This window comes from Gymnoscopelus microlampas (genome assembly GCF_963454915.1).
Source record: "Gymnoscopelus microlampas genome assembly, chromosome: 23".
Lineage (NCBI taxonomy): Eukaryota > Metazoa > Chordata > Actinopteri > Myctophiformes > Myctophidae > Gymnoscopelus > Gymnoscopelus microlampas.
The window spans coordinates 3270556-3293873 of record NC_139960.1 but is presented as its reverse complement, the minus strand read 5'-3'; the positions used below and the strand labels follow the sequence as shown (position 1 = coordinate 3293873).

The 23318-nt window shown below is 39.8% G+C and overlaps 1 protein-coding gene across 3 annotated transcripts in view; it reads left to right on the top strand.

Moving 5' to 3' along the window:
* The first annotated feature begins 3563 nt into the window (after positions 1-3563).
* tspan33a (tetraspanin 33a) overlaps positions 3564-23318 on the top strand; it is a 28490-nt gene continuing 8735 nt past the window's right edge. Inside the window, exons 1-5 of one of the 3 annotated variants that reach the window (XM_084049343.1) lie at positions 3564-3849; positions 15684-15741; positions 18220-18341; positions 18850-18924; positions 20493-20588. In XM_084049343.1, coding sequence (XP_083905469.1) covers positions 3742-3849; positions 15684-15741; positions 18220-18341; positions 18850-18924; positions 20493-20588 — 459 coding nt within the window. In that variant the 5' untranslated portion in view covers positions 3564-3741. Of the gene's footprint in view, positions 3850-15683; positions 15742-18213; positions 18342-18849; positions 18925-20492; positions 20589-23318 lie in introns of all 3 variants that reach the window. The other 2 variants (XM_084049342.1, XM_084049341.1) reach the window with 2 other exon arrangements.

Below are 23318 nucleotides of genomic sequence, written 5' to 3'. Positions count from 1 at the left end.
ACATCTACAAGCTCTCAACGTTGCATTTCTCAGGATTTTTTTTTGAACTTTCTATTTCATTTCTGAACATGTTAGATGTTTAATGTTGTATTAGAAATGTTCACGGTGATCTTTGTTGTTATGTCTTGTGAACCTGACATTGTAGCATTAGTAATAGTAATACAAGACAAACGATAATAAAGCTGTCAGGTTTTTAATGGTGTGGATCAGCAGGGGTCTAACTGTGTGTGTGTGTGTGTGTGTGTGTGTGTGTGTGTGTGTGTGTGTGTGTGTGTGTGTGTGTGTGTGTGTGTGTGTGTGTGTGTGTGTGTGTGTGTGTGTGTGTGTGTGTGTGTGTGTGTGTGTGTGTGTGTGTGTGTGTGAGTGTGATATCGTGTTTGGCTGTCAGTAGCTGAAAAGTATCAATATCACGTTCAAGGTCACGTTCGAAATAACATAACCAAACCTCAATTGTCCCATTTCACAGCAGCCATATTGACAAGTAGTTTTAAATGTTAACCTTCTTCCTTCACGGCTGTTACCAACATATATTGCATAGTGTTGGCAATATGCACTATTCTGAGTGTAATCTTTCTAGGTAGTTACAGTGTTATCTTAGGCAGTATATAATAGAAAGTGTGTTTCCTTTCTGAATATCATATTGTACCAGTGCAGGAAACTCACGGGGGCCGTGAAGTCCATGGCAGCTTGGCCCCTGAGTTTGCCCTCCAGAAAATGATATAGGCTATGCCCTAAAGCAGTGGTTCCCAAACTTTTTTGCTTGTGACTCAAAAAAGACATTTGATGTCTCCCCAAGACCCAAACTAGTGAAATTAGCAGATCTACAAGCTCTCAACGGTGCGTTTCTCTGGATTTGTTTTGGAACTTTCTATTTCATTTCTGAACATGTTAGATGTTTTTCTTATTTTTTTATAATGTTTTTTAAATGATAATTACACATTTCTTGTAAAAGAAAAAATGGGGGGGGAAAGGATACGTAGTATACCCATAAAAATAGGACCGTGACGTGACCCATTGTTTGGGAAACAATGCCCTAAAGCCACAGTGGCCTTGATAACCCTCCCACACCGCACTTCCTTTTTTTGGTACAAATATTGGTAATTTGTAATACATAATACACAAATATTAATACAAATATTAATTAATAATATTTTCATTTATTTATTTCACAGAGGCTATTACAAACAAAATGATGTGGACATCAAATGCTCGGGCATTATTTAAGGCCTTTGTTCTCTCAAACAATTGACAACACCAAAGGCCAAGTGGCCTTGCCCCTAATGGTGAAATTCCAAGCTCGTATTGTACATTTACACATGTTCATTATTGGCAAATTAGTTTGCAAGAACTCAGTGGAACTTTCACTTTCATGAGAAGTGTTTTTCCCCCCATTCATCATCTCCAGTATTTGTTAGTCCTATTAAAATCCGCTAGATGGCGTTATTACATAAAACTCTGCGGATGAGCGATGCTGGAAAAAGTACTCAATTTAAAAGTATCAATACTGCAATGTAGAAATAGCTACTCTACAAGTAAAAGTCCGGATCAAAATGTGCATGAGTAAAAGTACAAAAGTATTGGTATCAAAATGTACTTAAAGTACAAAAAGTAAAAGTACTCACGCAGAATGTCCCATTTCACAAGTTTTCATATTTATAAAATTGTATTAAAATCTTTTGAAAATAGCAGATCTACAAGGCTATCTGCTATTTTGGAATAGCCTAACTTTAAATAGGGCTGAAGTGGTTAATGTATGTTTTGTAATATTCATATAATTGTAGTGGAGTAAAAGTACAATATTTTCCTCTGAGATGTAGTGGAGTAAGTAAAAGTATTGAAAATTGGAAATACTCCAGTAAAGTAAAAGTACCTCAAAATTGTACTTAAGTACAGTAGCCTACTTGAGTAAATGTACTTAGTTACTTTACACCATGGCATAATCCTCATTATTCATTTAACTAAACTAACAAATGAACATTTTACTCTGTGTGTTGGCTAGTGGCACTGGTTCCCACACTTTAGCTCAAGAGTCAAGACCCAAAAAATAAATGTAGACCTTTGGGACCCAAAGTTCCCAAACTAGTGAATATAGCAGATCTACAAGCTCACAACAAGCTTGTAGGTCTGCTATTTTCACTAGCAGAATTTATTTGATTTTATTCATGAAATACTTGAAACATGTTGGAATTGTTTTCAATTGATGAAACGTTGTGATTTTTTTTCTTATCCATAATCTTTTGAAATAATAAATCTATTATTTTTTTAAAGTAGAAAACGAAAAGGGGATATTTTACTCGCGACCCATGAAAATTGGTCCGCGTCCCAAACAGTGGGCCCCAACCCACTGTTTGAAAACCACTGGGCTACACATCTAGCTCTGGTTAGAAGGAGTTCTCCTTAACGCTATGTTACTTTCCATCCGTTGCCCGCACACCCCAGGCTGCGCAGCCTCTCGTCTGTAGTAAAACAATAAAACATATACTTTCGCTACTCAACAAAACAAAAACGTTTTTAGATGTTGAAAGCCTACTTTCCTTAGTTGGAACACTCTGAGCCCCCCACCTTACGTCTAAAATACACTTTTTGACCAAAATGTAAAATAATCCACTTGATGGGATTTTTTTCTTAGTTATTCTACTGCGCCCCTTACAGATCTGGTTAATGGGACTTTTCTATTGGCAAGTTCTGTAGAGGGCGCAGTGGAGTAAATCCATACGGTGGAATATTTTCTTTTTCTGGTCAAAAAGTGTATTTTAGACGTGATGGGTGGTTCAGAGTATTCCCACTAAGGAAAGTAGGCTTTCAACTGCAACATCTAAACCCGTTTTCGTCTTGGTGAGTAGTGAAAGTGTATCTTTTATTTTTTTTACTAAAGTCCAAAGCCTGCGCTACCACGGCTGTGCGGCAACGGCTGAAAAGTCACATCGCGTTAAGAAGAAGTCCTTACGCCAGGGGTCTTCAACGTTTTCAGGCCAAGGACCCCTTGGCTGAGAGCGAGATAAAGCAGGGACCCCCATTATATATTGTGTAAAATATTTAATTTTTCATAGATTTCATAGGCAGCTTCATAGACTTGTTTCACAGCACTATCATGTTGGATTCATGATAATGTGTATTTCCAGACATTTAACCATGTATAACAATACTTAGTAAACCTGACCTTTCACTCTGTACTTAGTCTGCTCTTTTTTCCCCTATACCAAACCACTTTGCCAAAAATAGCAGATCTACAAGCGCGAGGTGTTGTGTGCTTGTAGATCTGCTATTTTTGGCTAAAGTTCTCCTCAGGCAGGTTTGGGTGAAGTGGTTAATGTAAAAATCACATACAGATTTGGCGGACCCCCTGTAGTAAACTCTGAGGACCCCCTGTTGAAGACCTCTGCCTTACGCCCATGGTATGGACCCAGAGCTAAGTACACACCCACTTCTTGACAACAGAAAGAAACAAAAGCCTGGTAGGTGTATTCTTCGCAGATTTACAAGCCCACAATACGTGGCGTCCGCGACGCCTTGTGGGCTTGTAGATCGGCTATTTTTTCGGAGAGAGCGTTTAAGCAGGAAATGCGTGTTGGTCGTGGGCAGTGGTTCCACTTTCTTTTTATTTTTTTTCACACAGACTTTACGCACTTTAAGGGATCAGCCATAACCTACTACTACTACTGCATCACCATGCTTTGAAACGAGCCGATCGTTTCTTTAACACATACATAAATACATAAATAAACGTCTATATCTGACGCCATGAGGAGGAGGAGAGACGCACCTGATGCGTCCCAGCATGACCAGGACTGGACGTTTGTCAGTCCTGTGGTCAAATACCTGCTGTTTGTCTTCAACATGATCTTCTGGGTGAGAGTTTATTTATTATATAAATAACATTAATATAATTGTGTGTGTGTGTGTGTGTGTGTGTGTGTGTGTGTGTGTGTGTGTGTGTGTGTGTGTGTGTGTGTGTGTGTGTGTGTGTGTGTGTGTGTGTGTGTGTGTGTATATATATAATTATTATTATATTTATATATATATTAGTATGACAAGGACTGGACGTTTGTCAGTCCTGTGGTCCAATACTTGCTGTCTGTTTTCAATGGATATGATGTTCTGGGTCAGGGTTTGTTTGTTTATTTATTTATTTCAACCTGATGTTTTGGGTGGGTGTTTAATGTATCTTAACCTTGTTATTTGTATTAACCTTTATTTCAACTCGTTAACAGTTGAGGATGAAATAGTTGAGGGTCAGACTCATTGTCAATTTAGCCTATAGGTAACAATACAGAACGCTATACTCAACAGGTAGACATTATATAGGATAGGTACTAGGGACATCTGGGCACCTCCATGTAAAATTGTCTATTTTGTCTAAAATGTTATAAAGTAAAATGGCCTTAACCCATTCAATCCCGGGGACGCATCTCTGTCATTTTAGATTTCTTTGGCTATTCAAAAAAAGCAGATCTACAAGCTCATAGCCACGCTTGCAAATATTTTAATATATGCCTTTTAAAGCAAACATTTGTGACTCAAGTCTTTGCTTCGGGGGGTCCCTGTAACAAAATATTTTGCAAATGTTCGCTTCAAAAAATATTATCTTGTATATCTGCTATTTTGTATAGCCAAAGAAATCAAAAAATGACACAGATTCTTTCCCAGTCTAAATGGTCTTAAGCAGGGCTGTGCACAAACCTTTGGGAGGGCAGGTGCCTTAATATTGTCACGGCAGTACCTCAGGACAGATACAGGCAAGAGGTACAGTTAGGAGTAACAAATAATATTAATAGTAATTGAAAAGAGTATAAGAGGCTAGTAGCACACAGCGATTAGGAATAGATTACCAGAAACCAGGAGATTTAAGTACTACAGCAGTGGTTCTCAAACCTTTTCATGTCAAGGACCCCCAAAATGATATGTATTTGGCCGCGGACCCCCATCTCAAATATTTTGTTCCAGGGACCCCCAGAAGCAAAGATTTGAGTTACAAATGTTTGCTTGAAGATATATATATATTCAAAGGTTTGCCAAATGTTCACGATTTTAAAAAATAGCAGATCTACAAGCTCATAGCGCAGCACTCGGTGCCGCACTATGAGCTTGTAGATCTGCTATTTTTGAATAGCCAAAGTATAAAAGGTTAGAGTGGTTAGAATTATTGTGACGCTATATTAACACATTTTGCTGGGGACCCCCTGGAACCCCCCCAAGGACCCCTGGGGGTCCCCGGACCCCACTTTTAGAACCAATGCTCTACAGAACTCTTGCTTGGCCCTCTGCACGTGGACTGCCTGGGATTAGCTTGGTGTATGAGCTATTAACAGGTATAAATATACATTTAGTCAAAGTGCACTAACCGTACATTTATAATAGCATATTAACAGGTATAACTATAGTCAAAATGTATAGACAATCCACCACTGTGGGTAGAAATAAACAATCAATCCGCAGTGGATAGAGAAATATGCAATTGATACCCGGTAGATTGACATTTTATTGACAGAAATGCATATATGAACATAGAGTTGGATGAAACAAGAAAAGCCAGAGAGCTTCTTTTGACCACAACACCCACACATGTGTCAGTCATTCTACGGAAGGCTGAGGTCTGTTTCCTGTGTTCTGCTGCTGTCACTGTGTGTTATTCAAAGTGTTGATGACTTGATTTACTGTCAAGGCTTTTGATCATGCCAGTGCCCTTGTTTCTTGCAAAAAAGAAGAAGAGACTTATCATGATGCGAAAACAAAAGTTGAAGAGTGGACTGCAACTATGATTTTGCAAGAGAGATATTAACCCTTTAAAACTGTGTGTCATTTTAAGATTTCTTTGGCTATATAAAAATAGCAGATATACAAGCTCATAGCGCGGCACCGAGTGCCGCGCTATGAGCTTATAGATCTGCTATTTTGGGGGAAGATCGTGAAAATGTGTGCAAATTTTTAGTTCGAATATATATATACTTTTTTTAAAACAAAAGTTTTTAACTCAAATCTTTGCTTCTGGGGATTTTACAAGTGTCTTCTATTTTTTATTATACTTATGTTGCTATATTATCAATGGTTTTCAAACTTTTTTTCATTTCAAGGACCCCCAAAATAATATGTATTTGTCAGGGTTAGGGTGAGGGTAGGGTTAGGGCAACCCTAACCCTAACCCTAAAATATTTTGTTCCAGGGACCCCCAGAGGCAAAGGTTTGAGTTAGAAATGTACAGTATATACAAATTTTGCACAAATTTTCACGATTTTTCTAAAAAAATAGCAGATGTATATCTGCTATTTTTGAATAGCCAAAGACATCTTGAAATGACACACATGCGTTCCCTTCCCGGCCTTAAAGGATTAAATGAGACGTTATGTAGGTATTGAAAAAGGGCACTTTCTACCAAGAAGGCAATCGGTGTGCTCGTGCCTGGTCTTAAGTAATGTAAAGTATACATGATGTGAACATGCACGGTACATCATTACCAGACTTCATTTTATCCTTCAACTTATTGTTAATGCCCCGAAATGACTGGATTTACAGGTTTTGTAGAGAATGTGTTGCATTGTAGAACTATTAGACCTTAATTGTAAAATATTTAAGCATGTTCTAATCATGTACTGTAGACTTTACTTTTTCCAAATGTTCTTTTTTTACATTTTGGAAAAAATAGCCAATTTAACACAAGGTGCCCATTCTTCCTTGGTGCCAACCTATCCTGTTACCATTCATATAGGCCTACAGCAATAATTAATAATAAGAAGAAATAAAGCAGTTACAATGTTGAACAAAGGTTTTGGAAACCATATTGCCCTGAATTGACCCAAAAGAAAGGACGTCTGGAGCTCCTTCCAAGCAGATGGATGGAGCACTGACAGAGAATGCTGCCTTGCCTTATAGCTCTGTCTGAGCGAGAAGTGTAAAAGTGTGAAGCTGTTAAAGGGATCGTTCACCCCCAAAACATTTTTTTCCCTATCGATTAGTCACCCCATGGAGACTTGAATTCATGGATATTTATTTCCTAAGCCAATAATTTAATGGCCAGCGGACCGGTAGGCAGCGGTTCCGGTAGGAGACACAAAGGAGACTCTTTGTGTCTCCTACCGGAATCGCTGCCGGTCATCAAATTATTGGCTTAGGAATGTGACAAAAATGTCCTTCAAGTCTCCATGGGGTGACTAATCGATAGAAAAAATGACATTTTGGGGATGAACTATCCCTTTAAGCAGAGAGACAGAGCTTTTACTTTGCATTCTTTTGTGTAGCTACAGGTTAATCATTTATTGGGGGGGGGGGACTATTATACTAAGCTACTGATTTACTGCCTTGCTTGGTTGAGTACCCTAAACCTAAAAGTGTTTTTAGCTTACCTATGTCGTTTATAGTGCATGTATATAGCCTATATGGTACATGTCCCTGCGCCAGATATATATACGTATATATATATATATATATATATATATATATATATATATATATATATATATATATATATATATATATATATATATATGGTGGAAAAAGTACTCAATTGTTTAAAAAGTTAAAGTATCAATACTGGAATGTAGAAATACTCTATTACAAGTAAAAGTCCAGAATTCTAAATGTAGTTGAGTAAAAGTATAAAAGTAATGGTATCAAAATGCACTTAAAGTACCAAAAGTAGAAAGTAGTCATTATGCAGAATGTCCCATTACAATAGTTTTCAAAACAAAAATATTTTGAAAATAGCAGATCTACAAGCTCACAATGCATCGCACCGCGACGCATTGCGAGCTTGTAGATCGTCTACTTTCAAAGGGCCAAAATGTATATAGGGCTGAAGTGGTTAATGTATGTTTTGTAATAATAATCCAAATCTACAAAGTAACTAGTAATTAAAGTTTAAAGTTTACTAAATAATTGTAGTGGAGGACAATATTTGCCTCGGAGATGTAGTGGAGTAGAAGTAAAAGTATTGAAAATTGGAAATACTCCAGTAAATAAAATAAAAACACCTCAAAATTGTACTTAAGTGCAGTACTTGAGTAAATGTATTTAGTTACTTTACACCACTGATTATTGTGTTGTCACGAAACAACAGAAGAGTAGGCTACTGTATGGTGTCAGTAAATACACAAAACAAAGTGTTAAACAGTAACTGCACGCAGCTAGCTAAGCGCTAGGATTTCAAACTATGCAAAGGTCACAATAATTATGTTTTCCTTGTGTCACTCACTCACATCCAGTGATGGAAAGTAACCAAGTACATGTACTCAAGTACTTTACTTAAGTACAAATTTGTAGGTATTTTTCTTTCTTCAGTATTTACAATCTTCAATACTTTTACTTCTACTCCACTACATCTCAGAGGCAAAGCTTGTAGATCTGTAGATTTGTATACATTTTGAACCTGTGAAATGGGGATATTCTGCATAATGAGTATTTTTACTTTAGTACTTTAAGTATATTTTGATGCCAATACTTTTTTACTTTTACTCAAGTGCGATTTTGAATACTGCATATGTTTTACTTGTAACAGAGTATAGTTCTACATTGCAGTATTGATACTTTTACTCAAGTAAAACATGTGAGTACTTATTCCGTCACTGCTCACATCACATGACGGCAGATCATAACCTCCGGAGTTATAAGGAGATTTTCTGTGAACTGGAAAAAACATTTTTAGAGCAGAACTATGCTTCTTACACAACATGAGCTTTGCATTGCTGAGAGTCTTGCTTTTGAGAGTCTTTGAGAATTAAACTGAGAAACCTGCACTGCTTTCCATAAGTGCTAGAGCAAAATAGACTACTGTAGAGAAGTTGAGAACCTGAATAAATATGTTGATACTCCTTGCAACAAAACGGTTTTAAGGCCAGTCCACACCAATGCAACTCCTTCCAACCATTCCAGCCAATGGTTGCAAGGAGTTGCAAGTAGTTGCATGTTGCATTGGTGTGGGCTGGCCTTAAAGGAGTAGTTCACCCAAAAAATTACTCATTTCCTGTCAATTACACAACATGTTTTAGTTTTTGTCACATTCCTAAGCCAATAATTTGATGATAATAATAAAGACCCTAATGTATCTGGTAGGAGACACAAAAGAGACTCTTTGTGTCTCATATCAGATACATTAGGGTCTTTATTATTATCATCAAATTATAGGAATGTGACAAAAACTAAAACATCTCCATGAATTCCATGCTTCATGGGGTGTGTAATTGATAGGAAATGAGTAATGTTTTGGGTGAATTACTCCTTTAACCGATTAAGACCTGAGGCCGATTCTACAAATGTCTACCAACAGTTTTCTGAAAAAATATATGTTGCTATATCAGTGGTTCTCAGACTATTTCATGTCAAGGAACCCCAACATTAATATGCATTTGGCCGCGGACCCCCATCTCAAAATATGTTGTTCCAGGAACCCCCAGAAGCAGAGATTTGAGTAAAAAAATTTTGCTTTAAATATATCCAAAGATGTGCACACATTTTCATGATGTTTCAAAAAATAGCAGATCTACAAGCTCATAGCGTGGCACTCATGCCAGCTTGTATATCTACAATAGCCCAAAGTATAAACAATGGTTAAAGTGGTTACAAAGATTTGTTCCTGTTTTTAATGGGTTAAAATGAAGAAACAAGCACCAAATAAATCAGGAAGTTAAATCTTGCTGATTTTCTTGAAACAACGCCTAACAAACAACACACTTTTTAAACCCCCCCACACACACACACACACACACACACACACACACACACACACACACACACACACACACACACACACACACACACACACACACACACACACACACACACACACACACACACACACACACACACACACACACACACAGCATTATCAGCAAGCTAGTTAACATAACATCTCCTGTGAATTTATACTCTTATCTGTTATGTGTTTACCATGGACAAACAACTAGCTACATATTTCAAAGAAACATGTGAACGCAAAGGTTAAAATGTCATTTAGATGGCAAGTTACTATGTAGGTGCCAGGTTCATTTATTGGCCTGGCATCCTATAGTTTGTATACGTTTCAAATGAACATATTCTATATTTTTTGATATTATACTGTTTAGACCAGGGGTCTTCAACAGGGGGTCCGTGACCCCTAGGGGGTCCTCAGAGTTACTGCAGGGGGTCCGCCAAATCTTTATGTGATTTGATTTTCTTTTTTACCTTAACCACTTGAAACATAGCATCCCTTTTTCTGAGGAGAACTTTAGCCAAAAATAGCAGATCTACAAGCCCACAACGCCTCGTGCTGCGAGGCGTTGTGGGCTTGTAGATCGGCTATTTTTGGCAAAGAGATATAGGTGTAGAGGGAAAAAAGAGCAGACCAAGTAAACAAGAAAAGTAGAATCTTAAACACAATTTTATACAATATTGAGGGGGTCCCTGCTTCATCTCTCTCTCAGCTAGGGGGTCCTTGGCCTGAAAACGTTGAAGACTGAGGTTTAGACTGGTTTAGACTGAGGATAGGTTCTTGGTTTACCTGTGATCCTAGATTACGGAGGCACTACACTGTCTCTATACATTTGTGTATGTGTTTACCTTGCTTACTGTAAACCGTGTAAAAGCGTATGCTAAAGGTCTGAATTGTAAATTGTAATGTGTCACAAAACGTATCACTAGCTGGGAGCAACACCAACAAGCCTCCTGGCCTTGTGACGCAGAGTTCATGTACAAACTTGTAGTTTTTTCAGCGAGGAATGTGTTTCCACGGGGCTACACACTCACAAGCCGTTACACAAGAACTGAAAGCCCTGTGTGATTCTTCTCACTTCTGTGTGTGTGTGTGTGTGTGTGTGTGTGTGTGTGTGTGTGTGTGTGTGTGTGTGTGTGTGTGTGTGTGTGTGTGTGTGTGTGTGTGTGTGTGTGTGTGTGTGTGTGTGTGTGTGTGTGTGTGTGTGTGTGTGTGTGTGTGTGTGTGTGTGTGTGTGTGTGTGTGTGTGTGGCCTATCGTCTTACCACACGTCTTACCACACTTAAAGGGATACTTCACTTTCAAACATGTCTGGGGTCATTTTAACGTGCCTACTCAGGCTTTTGTGTTTCACCCCAGACAGATTTTAAGTTGCTTGCTATTCAGTATTTCGATATTCATTTGTATGTAACTTCAAACTCCATTTAAACCATGTTGGATTCATTGAAAACACCCGTCCTTGGTTCTGGTGACTGATCTTGGCCTTGTAATGCGTTTTCAATGGATCCATCATGGTTAAAGTGGATCTAAATACTGAATCAAGCAACTTAAAAACTGTCTGGGGTGAAACTCGAGTAGATGTTAAAATGACCCCTAACATGTTTGAAAGTGAACTATCCCTTTAAAATCATAGTAGTGAAGAAGACAATGTGGATCCATGTATGAATAAGAATGTGACTAAGTTAAGTTCCTTGTTGGGTGATATTTATGATACTTTTATCAAGATGAGTTATTTTTATAAAGCAAAAACAATACAAGTTTACAATTTACAATGTAGGCATTTATCAGATTTTCTCTTAATCCAAAGCGATTTACACAGTAAGCAAGGTAAACACGAGGTAATACACCAAATGCACAGAGACGTTGTAGTGCCTCAGTAATCTAGGATCATACAGTAGGTAAACCAAGAACCCAGCATCACTCTAAACATTCTAATATCAATAAATAATATGTACATTGAAACTATACAAACTATAGGATGCCAAGACAACAAATGAACCTAAAGCATCTGTCTAAATAACATCTAAATTAAATTGAAACCTTTCCATAAGACTGCCTGGTCGTCAATAGGGCAAGTGCTACAGGCTTTTACCAAAGTGCTTCATAAGCTTAATAAAGGGACCAAAACAAAACCTTTTTTTTAATCGATTAGTCACCCCCGGCAGCGGTTCCTTTGTGTCTCCTACCGGAACCGCTGCCCACCGGTCCGCTGGTCATCAAATTATTGGCTTAGGAATGCGACAAAACAAAACAATATCCATGAATTCAAGCATCCATGTGGTGACTAATCAATAGAAAAAAGGTCAGTTTGGGGGCGAACTATCCCTTTTTAAGAAATCAAAACTCAAGAGCAGAAAGAGAAAAAATGATAATTAATGTAAGGATACAGTACACACACACTTGGAATATATGTAAAATGATACAGCCACACAGATTGTACTTGTAGAAAGAAAGGGGTTTTGTTTCATGCTTTCAGTGTGAAAACCAACCCCTTAACACAGGGGCCAAAACAAGCCTGGCATATCCCTCCCTGAAAGGTGTGTGTGTGTGTGTGTGTGTGTGTGTGTGTGTGTGTGTGTGTGTGTGTGTGTGTGTGTGTGTGTGTGTGTGTGTGTGTGTGTGTGTGTGTGTGTGTGTGTGTGTGTGTGTGTGTGTGTGTGTGTGTGTGTGTGTGTGTGTGTGTGTGTGTGTGTGTGTGTGTGTGTGTGTGTGTGTGTGGTAACTTGATCCACCTGCTTTGGGGAGGAGTAGTGTATTGCTCAGGTCTCTTTTATTCTTTGGAGGAGATGAGCTCCTGGGTTTTGTGCTGCTTGGGGGGGAATGAAAGAGTCCTTTTAGCTAAAAGCAGAGCCATATAAGGAGAGTTGCGTCACCTCCGTTCACTTCATCGGGCCAGTCTTCTACAGAGCCTTCTATTGGCGAATAATAGTGACAAAGCCCTGAATTGGAAGTTTACGGAATGCACTGGAGTCTATGAGCGTTTAACTGTCACTATTTCGAGTTTACATGAACCACGTGACCGGCACTGTTTTCTGCCCCCTAGTTGACGTAACTCTCCAATAGAAGGCTCTGGCTAAAAGTACCAAGCTCAATTCACTAGAATAGAATGATCTCTGGAACAAGGGGTTCCCAAACACTGGGTCAAGACCCATTTTTCATTTACTGTCTTGGCGATGGCTGTCCCCCCCCCCCCCCCCCCCCCACTAATATGCATCAGACAAAATGTTCACCTATAATCAGTGGTGGAAAAAGTACTCAAATTGTTTACTTAAGTAAAGGTATCAATACTCTGTTACAAATAGTAGAGTATTGGCATCAAAATATACTTAAAGGTCTTTTGAAAATAGCAGATCTACAAGGCTATTTTCAAATAGCCAAAGTTTAAATAGGGCCAATGTATGTTTTGTAATAATAATCAAAAGTAATAACTAGTAACTAAAGCTTTCAAATAATAGTAGTGGAGTAAAGGTATTATTTGCCTCTGAGATGTAGTGGAGTAAAAGTAAAAGAATGGAAATCCTCAAAAATGTACTTGAGTACATGTACTTAGTTACGTTCCACCACTGCCTACTGTATAATGACACCAGAATATTCCATTAGATTTGCCATGTTTGATCAGAAATCCCCTGAGATGTTTTTTTGAATTGAAAACGTTTGTTCTAATTAGCTCAGCATGAGGCACACTTGTGTGAAACTCCCTCACATGGTTCTGCTTTACGTTGAGAAACTGGGGGAATGATGTCACCCCGTGACAAGTAGGAACACAGAATTAGGCCAATGTAATTCTCTCCTTTTCCTACAACCTGAAATCCTGTCATTTTAGTCATCAAACTGCAGTCATAGCATGGATTCTTACCCAAGACAAACATTAAAATAAAGACTGCCCAGAGGGCTTTTACTTCCCGTATCTGCGTGAAGTAGGTGGCCGCCTCTTTAGGGCAGTGGTTCTCAAACTTTTTCATGGCAAGGACCCCCAAATTCACACTTATTACCCCGCGGACCCCCATTTTAAAATATAAGCTAGGGACCCCAATAAGGGAAGGTTTTTACGGCTCTCTAGCAGTGATTCTCAACCGTTTTAATTTCAAGGACTCCCAGTTTGACATGCATTAGGCTACAGACCCCCATTTAATGGCATTTATACCTCTGGGACCCCAATTCATATACAGTAGTAAAATCAATGTTAATGTAACTCTGACAAATGGACCCGTCAGGGTCCATTTGGTTCCATTTGTACACTCTCAGAGTTACAGACCCATAAGGGTCCATTTTGTTCCTGTCCATCATTTAGCTGTGGACCCCCTGGAACCCCCTCAAGTACCCCTGGGGGTCCCCAGACCCCACTTTGAGAACCAATGCTTTAGGGGACCAGAAGCAGGTTGGAGTCTATTCATTCCAATGGAAGAGCTAGTGTTAACGTGAACACAGCTTCTGAACCATTCTTTAGCCCCACGGTCACTGAACTAAATATTGGACCCGAGATTTTTATACTAAAATGGCTTTTTTTCAGAGAGACAAATCAGGAGAAAATGTACTTTTATTATCGACCTTTCTCTGTCCCAGCAACACACTCTCGTGGAATCTAGCACCAGTAAACGTAGGCCGTTCGCGAGATCTGCCGTCAGACTCGTCACACTTAGGAGACCATTTGTAGGATTTGTGTACTGTACATCACCTCCCACAATGGGCTCTATATGCACACAATTGGGCCTCCTCCTTACTTCCTTCACAGCTGTTACCAATGATACTAATGAAGGCTCTGTTCCATTTAGTTTAGCACAGTGGTTCTCAAACCTTTTAATTTCAAGGACCTCCATAACTCTGAGAGTGTACTGAGGTTAAGTTTAGGAATAAGGTTAGGTTTAGGCATAGTTTTACTGAGGTTACGTTTAGGAATAAGGTTAGGTTTAGGCATAGTTTTACTGAGGTTACGTTTAGGAATAAGGTTAGGTTTAGGCATAGTTTTACTGAGGTTACGTTTAGGAATAAGGTTAGGTTTAGGCATAGTTTTACTGAGGATAAAGTTAGGAATAAGGTTAGGTTTAGGCATAGTTTTACTGAGGATAAAGTTAGGAATAAGGTTCGGTTTAGGCATAGTTTTACTGAGGATAAAGTTAGGAATAAGGTTAGGTTTAGGTATAGTTTTACTGAGGATGAAGTTAGGAATAAGGTTAGGTTTAGGCATAGTTTTACTGAGGTTAAGTTTAGGAATAAGGTTAGGTTTAGGCATAGTTTTACTGAGGTTAAGTTTAGAAATAAGGTTAGGTTTAGACATAGTTTTACTGAGGATAAAGTTAGGAATAAGGTTAGGTTTAGGCATAGTTTTACTGAGGTTACGTTTAGGAATAAGGTTAGGTTTAGACATAGTTTTACTGAGGTTAAGTTTAGGAATAAGGTTAGGTTTAGGCATAGTTTTACTGAGGTTATGTTTAGGAATAAGGTTAGGTTTAGACATAGTTTTACTGAGGTTACGTTTAGGAATAAGGTTAGGTTTAGGCATAGTTTACTGACGTTACGTTTAGGAATAAGGTTAGGTTTAGACATAGTTTTACTGAGGTTACGTTTAGGAATAAGGTTAGGTTTAGGTATAGTTTTACTGAGGTTACGTTTAGGAATAAGGTTAGGTTTAAGCATAGTTCTACTGAGGTTACGTTTAGGAATACCTGGTGGCGACCGTTCCGAGGTCACCGGATTTGACCCGGGCGAGTGTGTTTTTGGGCGAGTGTTCTTGTATTCCTCCGGCTAGATGGGAAAGTAGGCTAAAAAAAAGAAAGGATTCAAGATGCGGGCACTCTGAATTGTTTGAAAATAGCAGATCGACAAGCTCGGCTATTTTCAAATAGTCTAAAACCGGTCGATTATTTTGGGCTTTGTTTTCGTAGACTGCTTGTTTCTCTCGCAAAACCTGGCAACGCTGATGGCTATAGCACAAGACTTATGTTTGGGCCACACGGGTCTGGTCTGGTGGCTATTCTGACTGTTCTTCTCTTCCTGTCCTCTCTAGATGATCTCCATGGTGATGCTGGCCATCGGCGTGTATGCTCGCATGATGAAACATGCAGGTAGGCCTTGATAGATCTGACAAATATGTATTTATACATCTGATAAAATATTTCATTGGTGTGTGTCAAGTATGGACGAAGTTGCCTGTGGCCTCACATCGGTGCCTGTGACTTGACTGTTATTGTCTGGCTGGCCTCCTCGCCATGTCTTTTAATTTTGATTTGATGTCCCTAAATCAGGGGTCTTCAACGTTTTCAGGCCCAAGGACCCCTTGGCTGAGAGCGAGATAAAGCAGGGACCCCCACTATATATTGTGTAAAATATGTATTTTTTCATAGATTTCATAGGCAGCTTCATAGACTTGTTTCACAGCACTATCATGTTGGATTCATGATAATGTGTATTTCCAGACATTTAACCATGTACTTAAACAATACTTAGTAAACCTGACCTTTCACTCTGTACTTAGTCTGCTCTTTTCCCCCTATACCAAACCACTTTCGCGCTGCGAGGCGTTGTGCGCTTGTAGATCTGCTATTTTTGGCTAAAGTTCTCCTCAGAATAGGGATGTTTGGGTGAAGTGGTTAATGTAAAAATCACATACAGAATTGGCGGACCCCCTGTAGTAACTCTGAGGACCCCCTAAGGGTCCCGGACCCCCTGTGGAAGACCTCTGCCCTAAAACATTTTCAGATGGGGGTCCACAGCCAACTACAGTGCCTTGAAAAAGTATTCACCCCCCTTGGCTGTTTACCTATTTTGTTACATTACAACCTGTAATTTAAATGTTTTTTTAATCAGAATTTTATTTGATGAATCTGCACGAAATAGTCTTAGTTTTGCAATGAAATGAGAAATATATATATAAAAATAGGATTTAAAAAAATAAAGAACTGATAATTGGCATGTGCATATGTATTCACCCCCTTTGTTATGAAGCCCCTAAAAAGTTCTGGTGCAACCAATTACCTTCAGAAGTCACATAATTAGTGAAATGAGTCAGGGTTGGGTTATAAAAAAAACATCCAAATCTTTGATGATCCCCAGGAGCACCATCAAATCCATCATAATCAAATGAAAAGAACATGGCACCACAACAAACCTGCCAAGAGAGGGCCCCCCACCAAAACTCACGGACCGGGCAAGGAGGGCATTAATCAGAGAGGCAGCACAGAGGCCAAAGGTAACCCTGGATGAGCTGCAGAGTTCCACAGCAGAGACTGGAGTATCTGTCCATAGGACCACAATTAGCCGTACACTCCATAGAGCTGGGCTTTATGGAAGAGTGGCCAGAAGAAAGCCATTCCTTTCAGATAAAAATAAGAAGGCACGTTTTGAGTTTGCAAAAAGGCATGCCAGAGGCTCCCAAAATGTATGGAGGAAGGTGCTCTGGTCAGATGAGACTAAAATTGAACTTTTTGGCCATCATGGAAAACGCTATGTCTGGCGCACACTCAACACATCCCATCACCCCAAGAACACCATCCCCACAGTGAAACATGGGAACTCTGCAGCTCATCCAGGGTTACCTTTGGTCTCTGTGCTGCCTCTCTGATTAATGCCCTCCTTGCCCGGTCCGTGAGTTTTGGTGGGGGGCCCTCTCTTGGCAGGTTTGTTGTGGTGCCATGTTCTTTTCATTTGATTATGATGGATTTGATGGTGCTCCTGGGGATCATCAAAGATTTGGATATTTTTTTTATAACCCAACCCTGACTCATTTCACTAATTATGTGACTTCTGAAGGTAATTGGTTGCACCAGAACTTTTTAGGGGCTTCATAACAAAGGGGGTAAATACATATGCACATGCCAATTATCAGTTCTTTATTTTTAAAAATCCTATTTTTATATATATATTTCTCATTTCATTTCAAAACTAAGACTATTTCGTGCAGATTCATCAAATAAAATTCTGATTAAAAAAACATTTAAATTACAGGTTGTAATGTAACAAAATAGGTAAACAGCCAAGGGGGGTGAATACTTTTGCAAGGCACTGTACATATACATTTGGGATCTATACCAGGACCTGGATGTACACGAAAATAACACAGACCCACACAGCAGATCTACAAGCTCATAGCGCGTCACTTCGTGCCGCTCTATGAGCTTGTAGATCTGCTATTTTTGAAAGATCTTGAACATTTGTACAAATCTTTGAATATATAAATGTGTAACTCAAATCTTTGCTTCTGGGGGTGACTTTTGATGCTTTTGTGTGACGCTTTAGTGATGATCAAGAAGGGCGTTCATTTAAAAAAAAAAACACACAAAGTTAAAATATGGAGATAGGAGGTTTCTGCCCGGCAACAACAATATATAGGAACATTTTCAGAAAACTGTTAGAATTTAGAAGATATTTTTAGAATCGGCCTCAGGACTTAATTTTGTGTGTGTGTGTGTGTGTGTGTGTGTGTGTGTGTGTGTGTGTGTGTGTGTGTGTGTGTGTGTGTGTGTGTGTGTGTGTGTGTGTGTGTGTGTGTGTGTGTGTGTGTGTGTGTGTGTGTGTGTGTGTGTGTGTGTGTGCGTCAGAAGCAGCCATGGCCTGTCTGTCGGTGGACCCTGCCATCATCCTCCTGGTGGTGGGCGTCCTCATGTTCTTCATCACCTTCTGTGGCTGTGTGGGCTCCTTACGGGAGAACATCTGTCTCCTTCAGACCGTAAGTATCTTCTCTGTGTGGGCTCCTTACGGGAGAACATCTGTCTCCTTCAGACCGTAAGTATCTTCTCTGTGTGGGCTCCTTACGGGAGAACATCTGTCTCCTTCAGACCGTAAGTATCTTCTCTGTGTGGGCTCCTTACGGGAGAACATCTGTCTCTTTCAGACCGTAAGTATCTTCTCTGTGTGGGCTCCTTACGGGAGAACATCTGTCTCCTTCAGACCGTAAGTATCTTCTCTGTGTGGGCTCCTTACGGGAGAACATCTGTCTCCTTCAGACCGTAAGTATCTTCTCTGTGTGGGCTCCTTACGGGAGAACATCTGTCTCCTTCAGACCGTAAGTATCTTCTCTGTGTGGGCTCCTTACGGGAGAACATCATCAACAAGGTCTGAAAAAGGTAATTATTTGGGGGGGTCGCGGCCTGAAAAGTTTGGGAAACCCTTGCTGTACAGAATGACCTGAAAACATTTTTTCTCTCTCTCTCTCTCTCTCTCTTTCTTCATCTCAGTTCTGTATCTTCCTCACGGTGATCTTCTTGATGCAGCTGACCGCCGGTGTCTTGGGTTTCATCTTCTCTGATAAGGTGAAGCTATAACTAACCAGTGTTGCCAGGTTTTGAGAGAGAAACAAGCAACCAGGTCTATGAAAACAAGCCCAAAAGAAGGGACAATAGGCCACATGAGCCCCCCCAAAAAAAAAATCATGAAGAAAATGTTATTTATGTTTTTTAGAAATATACAAATGTTGTACTCTCTCCCTGGCACAAAATATTTTCAGATGTGGGTCCACGGTCAAATTTATTTGGGGGTCCTTGAGACCACTATTTGAGAACCACTGGTTTAAACATAGTAGTAGTAAATGGGAAATGGTGCATTTATATAGCGCTTTTATCCAAAGCGATTTACATTGATTGTGCCATTCACACACACATTCATACACCGATGGCGGAGGAAACCATGCAAGGCACCAACCTGCTTATCGGGAGCAATAGGCTCTATGCACAGCAGCCATATTGGAAAGAAATTGGGCCTCCTCTTACTTCCTTCACAGGTGTTACCAATGATACTAATGAAGGCTCTGTTCCATTCTGGTCAGGGTGCTGATATTGTGCATGTTGGCTCACTAGAAACACTCCATTTTGGTTCCCAAATGGCCCCTTTATGGTGGGTGTGTAACTCTGAGAGTGTACAAATGGAAGAGTTATAGGGGCCCTTGAAAATAAGACAACCACTATGCCACACTAAATGGAACAGAGCCTTAATTAGTATTATTGGTAACACCTGTGAAGGAAGTAAGCAAGGGGCCAAATTCATTCCCAACATGGCTGCTGTGCATAGAGCCTATTAGGGGTTCAGCATCTTGCTCAAGGACACTTCGATACTAACTCTGGGGGAGCACCCCAGCCCGGGATCGAACTGGGAACCTTGCGGTTTCCAGTTCACTCTACCCCTGAGCCACTCTACCCCTGAGCCACTGCCGCCGCGTGTAGTGTATTAGTAAACATTACACAGCGAGCCCAAATCTACAGCAACTACACTTTATAGGAGCAAGCCTAAGAAAAGTTTTATATGACCTAGACCAGGGGTCTTCAACGTTTTCAGGCCAAGGACCCCTTGGCTGAGAGCGAGATAAAGCAGGGACCCCCATTATATATTGTGTAAAATATGTATTTTTTCATAGATTTCATAGGCAGCTTCATAGACTTGTTTCACAGCACTATCATGTTGGATTCATGATAATGTGTATTTCCAGACATTTAACCATGTACTTAAACAATACTTAGTAAACCTGACCTTTCACTCTGTACTTAGTCTGCTCTTTTTCCCCCTATACCAAACCACTTTGCCAAAAATAGCAGATCTACAAGCGCACAACGCCTCGCAGCGCGAGGTGTTGTGCGCTTGTAGATCTGCTATTTTTGGCTAAAGTTCTCCTCAGAATAGGGATGTTTGGGTGAAGTGGTTAATGTACAAATCACATACAGATTTGGCGGACCCCCTGTAGTAACTCTGAGGACCCCCTAGGGGTCCCGGACCCCCTGTTGCAGACCTCTGACCTAGACTACTGCACATGACCAGCATTATAGCTACTACAGTACCATACATACAGTCAGATAACAGTGTTGTGTTTATTCTGCTTTTGTGTGCACAGGCACGGAACAGGGTGACGGAGCTCATCAACGATGCCATCATCCATTACAGAGATGACATTGATCTTCAGAACCTCATTGATTACGGGCAGAAAGAGGTGATGTTTCCTACAACCATCTGTCAGTCATGACTAGGCATGTAACGATTTATCGTAAATCGATTCAAACTGCTGACAATTTAAATCGATTTAATAAACAATGTATTGTGATGCGCGTAAAAAAGAAGGAGAAGAAAATACAGGATCTTTGTAAGAGAATTGATACAAATTGAGTTTTCAGTCATTTGCTACTGTATTGAAAAAAGGATAAGAGAAAACACAGTATTGCTAAAAATATATATACTGGATATGTGTAAGAGAAATAAAAAAAAACATGTTGAAAAATGTTTTTTCAACATGGATTTTCAAATATATTAAAAAAGCAGAAATAGCAGATCAAAATAGGAAATTCGTGACGCGTTGTGAGCTTGTAGATCAGCTATTTCTGCTATTTTTACATGTTCAGAATTATTAAATACTAGACCGTACCCGGTGAAGTGTGCAGGAGAAAGTAGTTGCAATCGTGGGGTTATTGCATGTCCTGTCGCGTGAGCAGTGTGCTTCCCCAACTCGTTTCACTCAACTCGCCTGTCTCTCCCCGCACCCGCCCCGCCCCCCCGCTACTGAGACCGGGGGTAAAAAGTCTGCGCTGTAGACACACACAGGCGCGACGCATGCACAGTTTGATCAAGAGTCCACCCAAGACACAGCCACCGTGAGGTTACTAGAATTATAGTAGGATGTCAATAATTTCTGTGTATATTTACATTATTTTTCATATCGCAATAATCACAATTATTTGAGTGACATTTAATCGTCAACTTAAATTTGTAATCGTGACAGCCCTAGTGAATCGTTACATGCCTAATCATGACGGATAGAGAAAAGCCACTTTCTATGTGAAAGGCCCCTGCAGCCCCCAGTAAATGGTTGTCATGCCAGAGCCATGAGCGATTTTTGTGGCAAGTTTGAAGAGAATAGGCTCTATGCACAGCAGCCATATTGGGAATGAATTGGGCCCCTTCCTTACTTCCTTCACAGGTGTTACCAATGATACTAATTAAGGCTCTGTTCCATTTAGTGTGGTATAGTGGTTGTCTTATTTTCAAGGACCCCCATAACTCTGAGAGTGTACAAATGGAACCAAATGGACCCGTAACTCTCAGAGTTACACACCCACCATAAGGGGTGTTTCTAGTGAGCCAACTGGACAATGGAACAGAGCCTTCATTAGTATCATTGGTAACACCTGTGAAGGAAGTAAGAAGAGGCCCAATTTCTTTCCAATATGGCTGCTGTGCATAGCGCCTATTGGACAACTGCTGTTCTATGAGGTTTTAGTCCTTATACATACAGGCTGGCCGGGGCCGGGCTTCAATTATAGTAGAGAAGATGAACTGAATCATGATTGATGAATTGCACTGGTTTTAATTGGAATGTGACAAACTTATTTATTTTATTTAAATGTTTTAAAGGGTATTGTATTATGTAGTATTGTAGGATGTAATCTATGTTCTTTCTGTCTTGTCTGTATTTACTGTCTTTTTTAAATGCTGACCCTGGGAGCTGAGCTCCAAGAGTTCCTATGCATTCGTGCAAATGGAAAAGTCTGTTCTATTCTATCCAACCGATACATTTTTAATTGATGGCATGATGATTAATTTGAAATTTCACCTGCTACTGAATGCATAATTCATAATCTTGCCTTAACCCATTCAATCAGGGAAAGCAGTTATTAATAGCTATTCAAAGTTTTAAAAAATTGCAAACATTTGTGCAAATCTTTGAATACCTACTTTTTAGAGCGTACATTTGTAACTGAAATCTTTGCTTCTGGGGGTCCCTGGAACAAAAATATTTTACAAAAGTTTGCACACATTTTCACGATTTTTCAAAAATAGCAGATCTACAAGCTCGGTGCCAGGCTATAAATGTGCTATTTTTTAATAGCCAAAGAAATCTAAACATGGCACAGATGCGTTCCCCGTCTTATTGGGTTAAAGGTATACGCGGGAGTTCAGAGGTAAATAAACACCAGCAGTACTTTTCCCCGACCACCAGGGGGTGACGCAGGAGGGAGTTCAATAGACCCCTTAACAGACGACGTCATACTGGCTGCGTGCAGCCAGTATGCGCGCAACGAAACCCATTATATCAGGTCTCGTTAGGACGCGTCTCACTAGCCAACACACACAAGAGGGGGTTGGGGTGTGCTGAAACCAGTGCACCCCGAAACAGGTTGGGAATTGATTGCGTGAAACAATCACCTGTGCGTCCAGGCTCAATGTTAGTAAACAAATAATTGGTCTATAGCGAGGTACTTTTGAAGGGATTGGTACCCGAAAACAGGTTGCTTTATTGGGATACAATATGCGGAAATTCCCGCCCTGCTGGTTCTCTGAATTTTTATTTTTAAATAGGCTCTTTCATGATAAATTGACCACATATATGAAGCTAAACAACTAAATTCTATCCACACGCTATCTTAAAAGTAAATTCTGTGCCTCAAAAACGAAGTTTGAGAGCGTTTTAAAACCGAAAGTAAACATTCATACGGACACGGACGCGCACGGACGCGCACATGCGTGCGTTAATTTACGTCCCGGACATAAACATAGAACACATAAACATTAGGGAAAATACGGATTTCAGAAGGAGGACTGTGTTTCAATGGAGGAAAACACCCCAGCATCATTATATAGTGGCTGATAGAGGGGAAAAAATGCAAAATATATATATATATATATATATATTTTAAATTTAGGCTTAATGTTCCCTACAATACCTTTA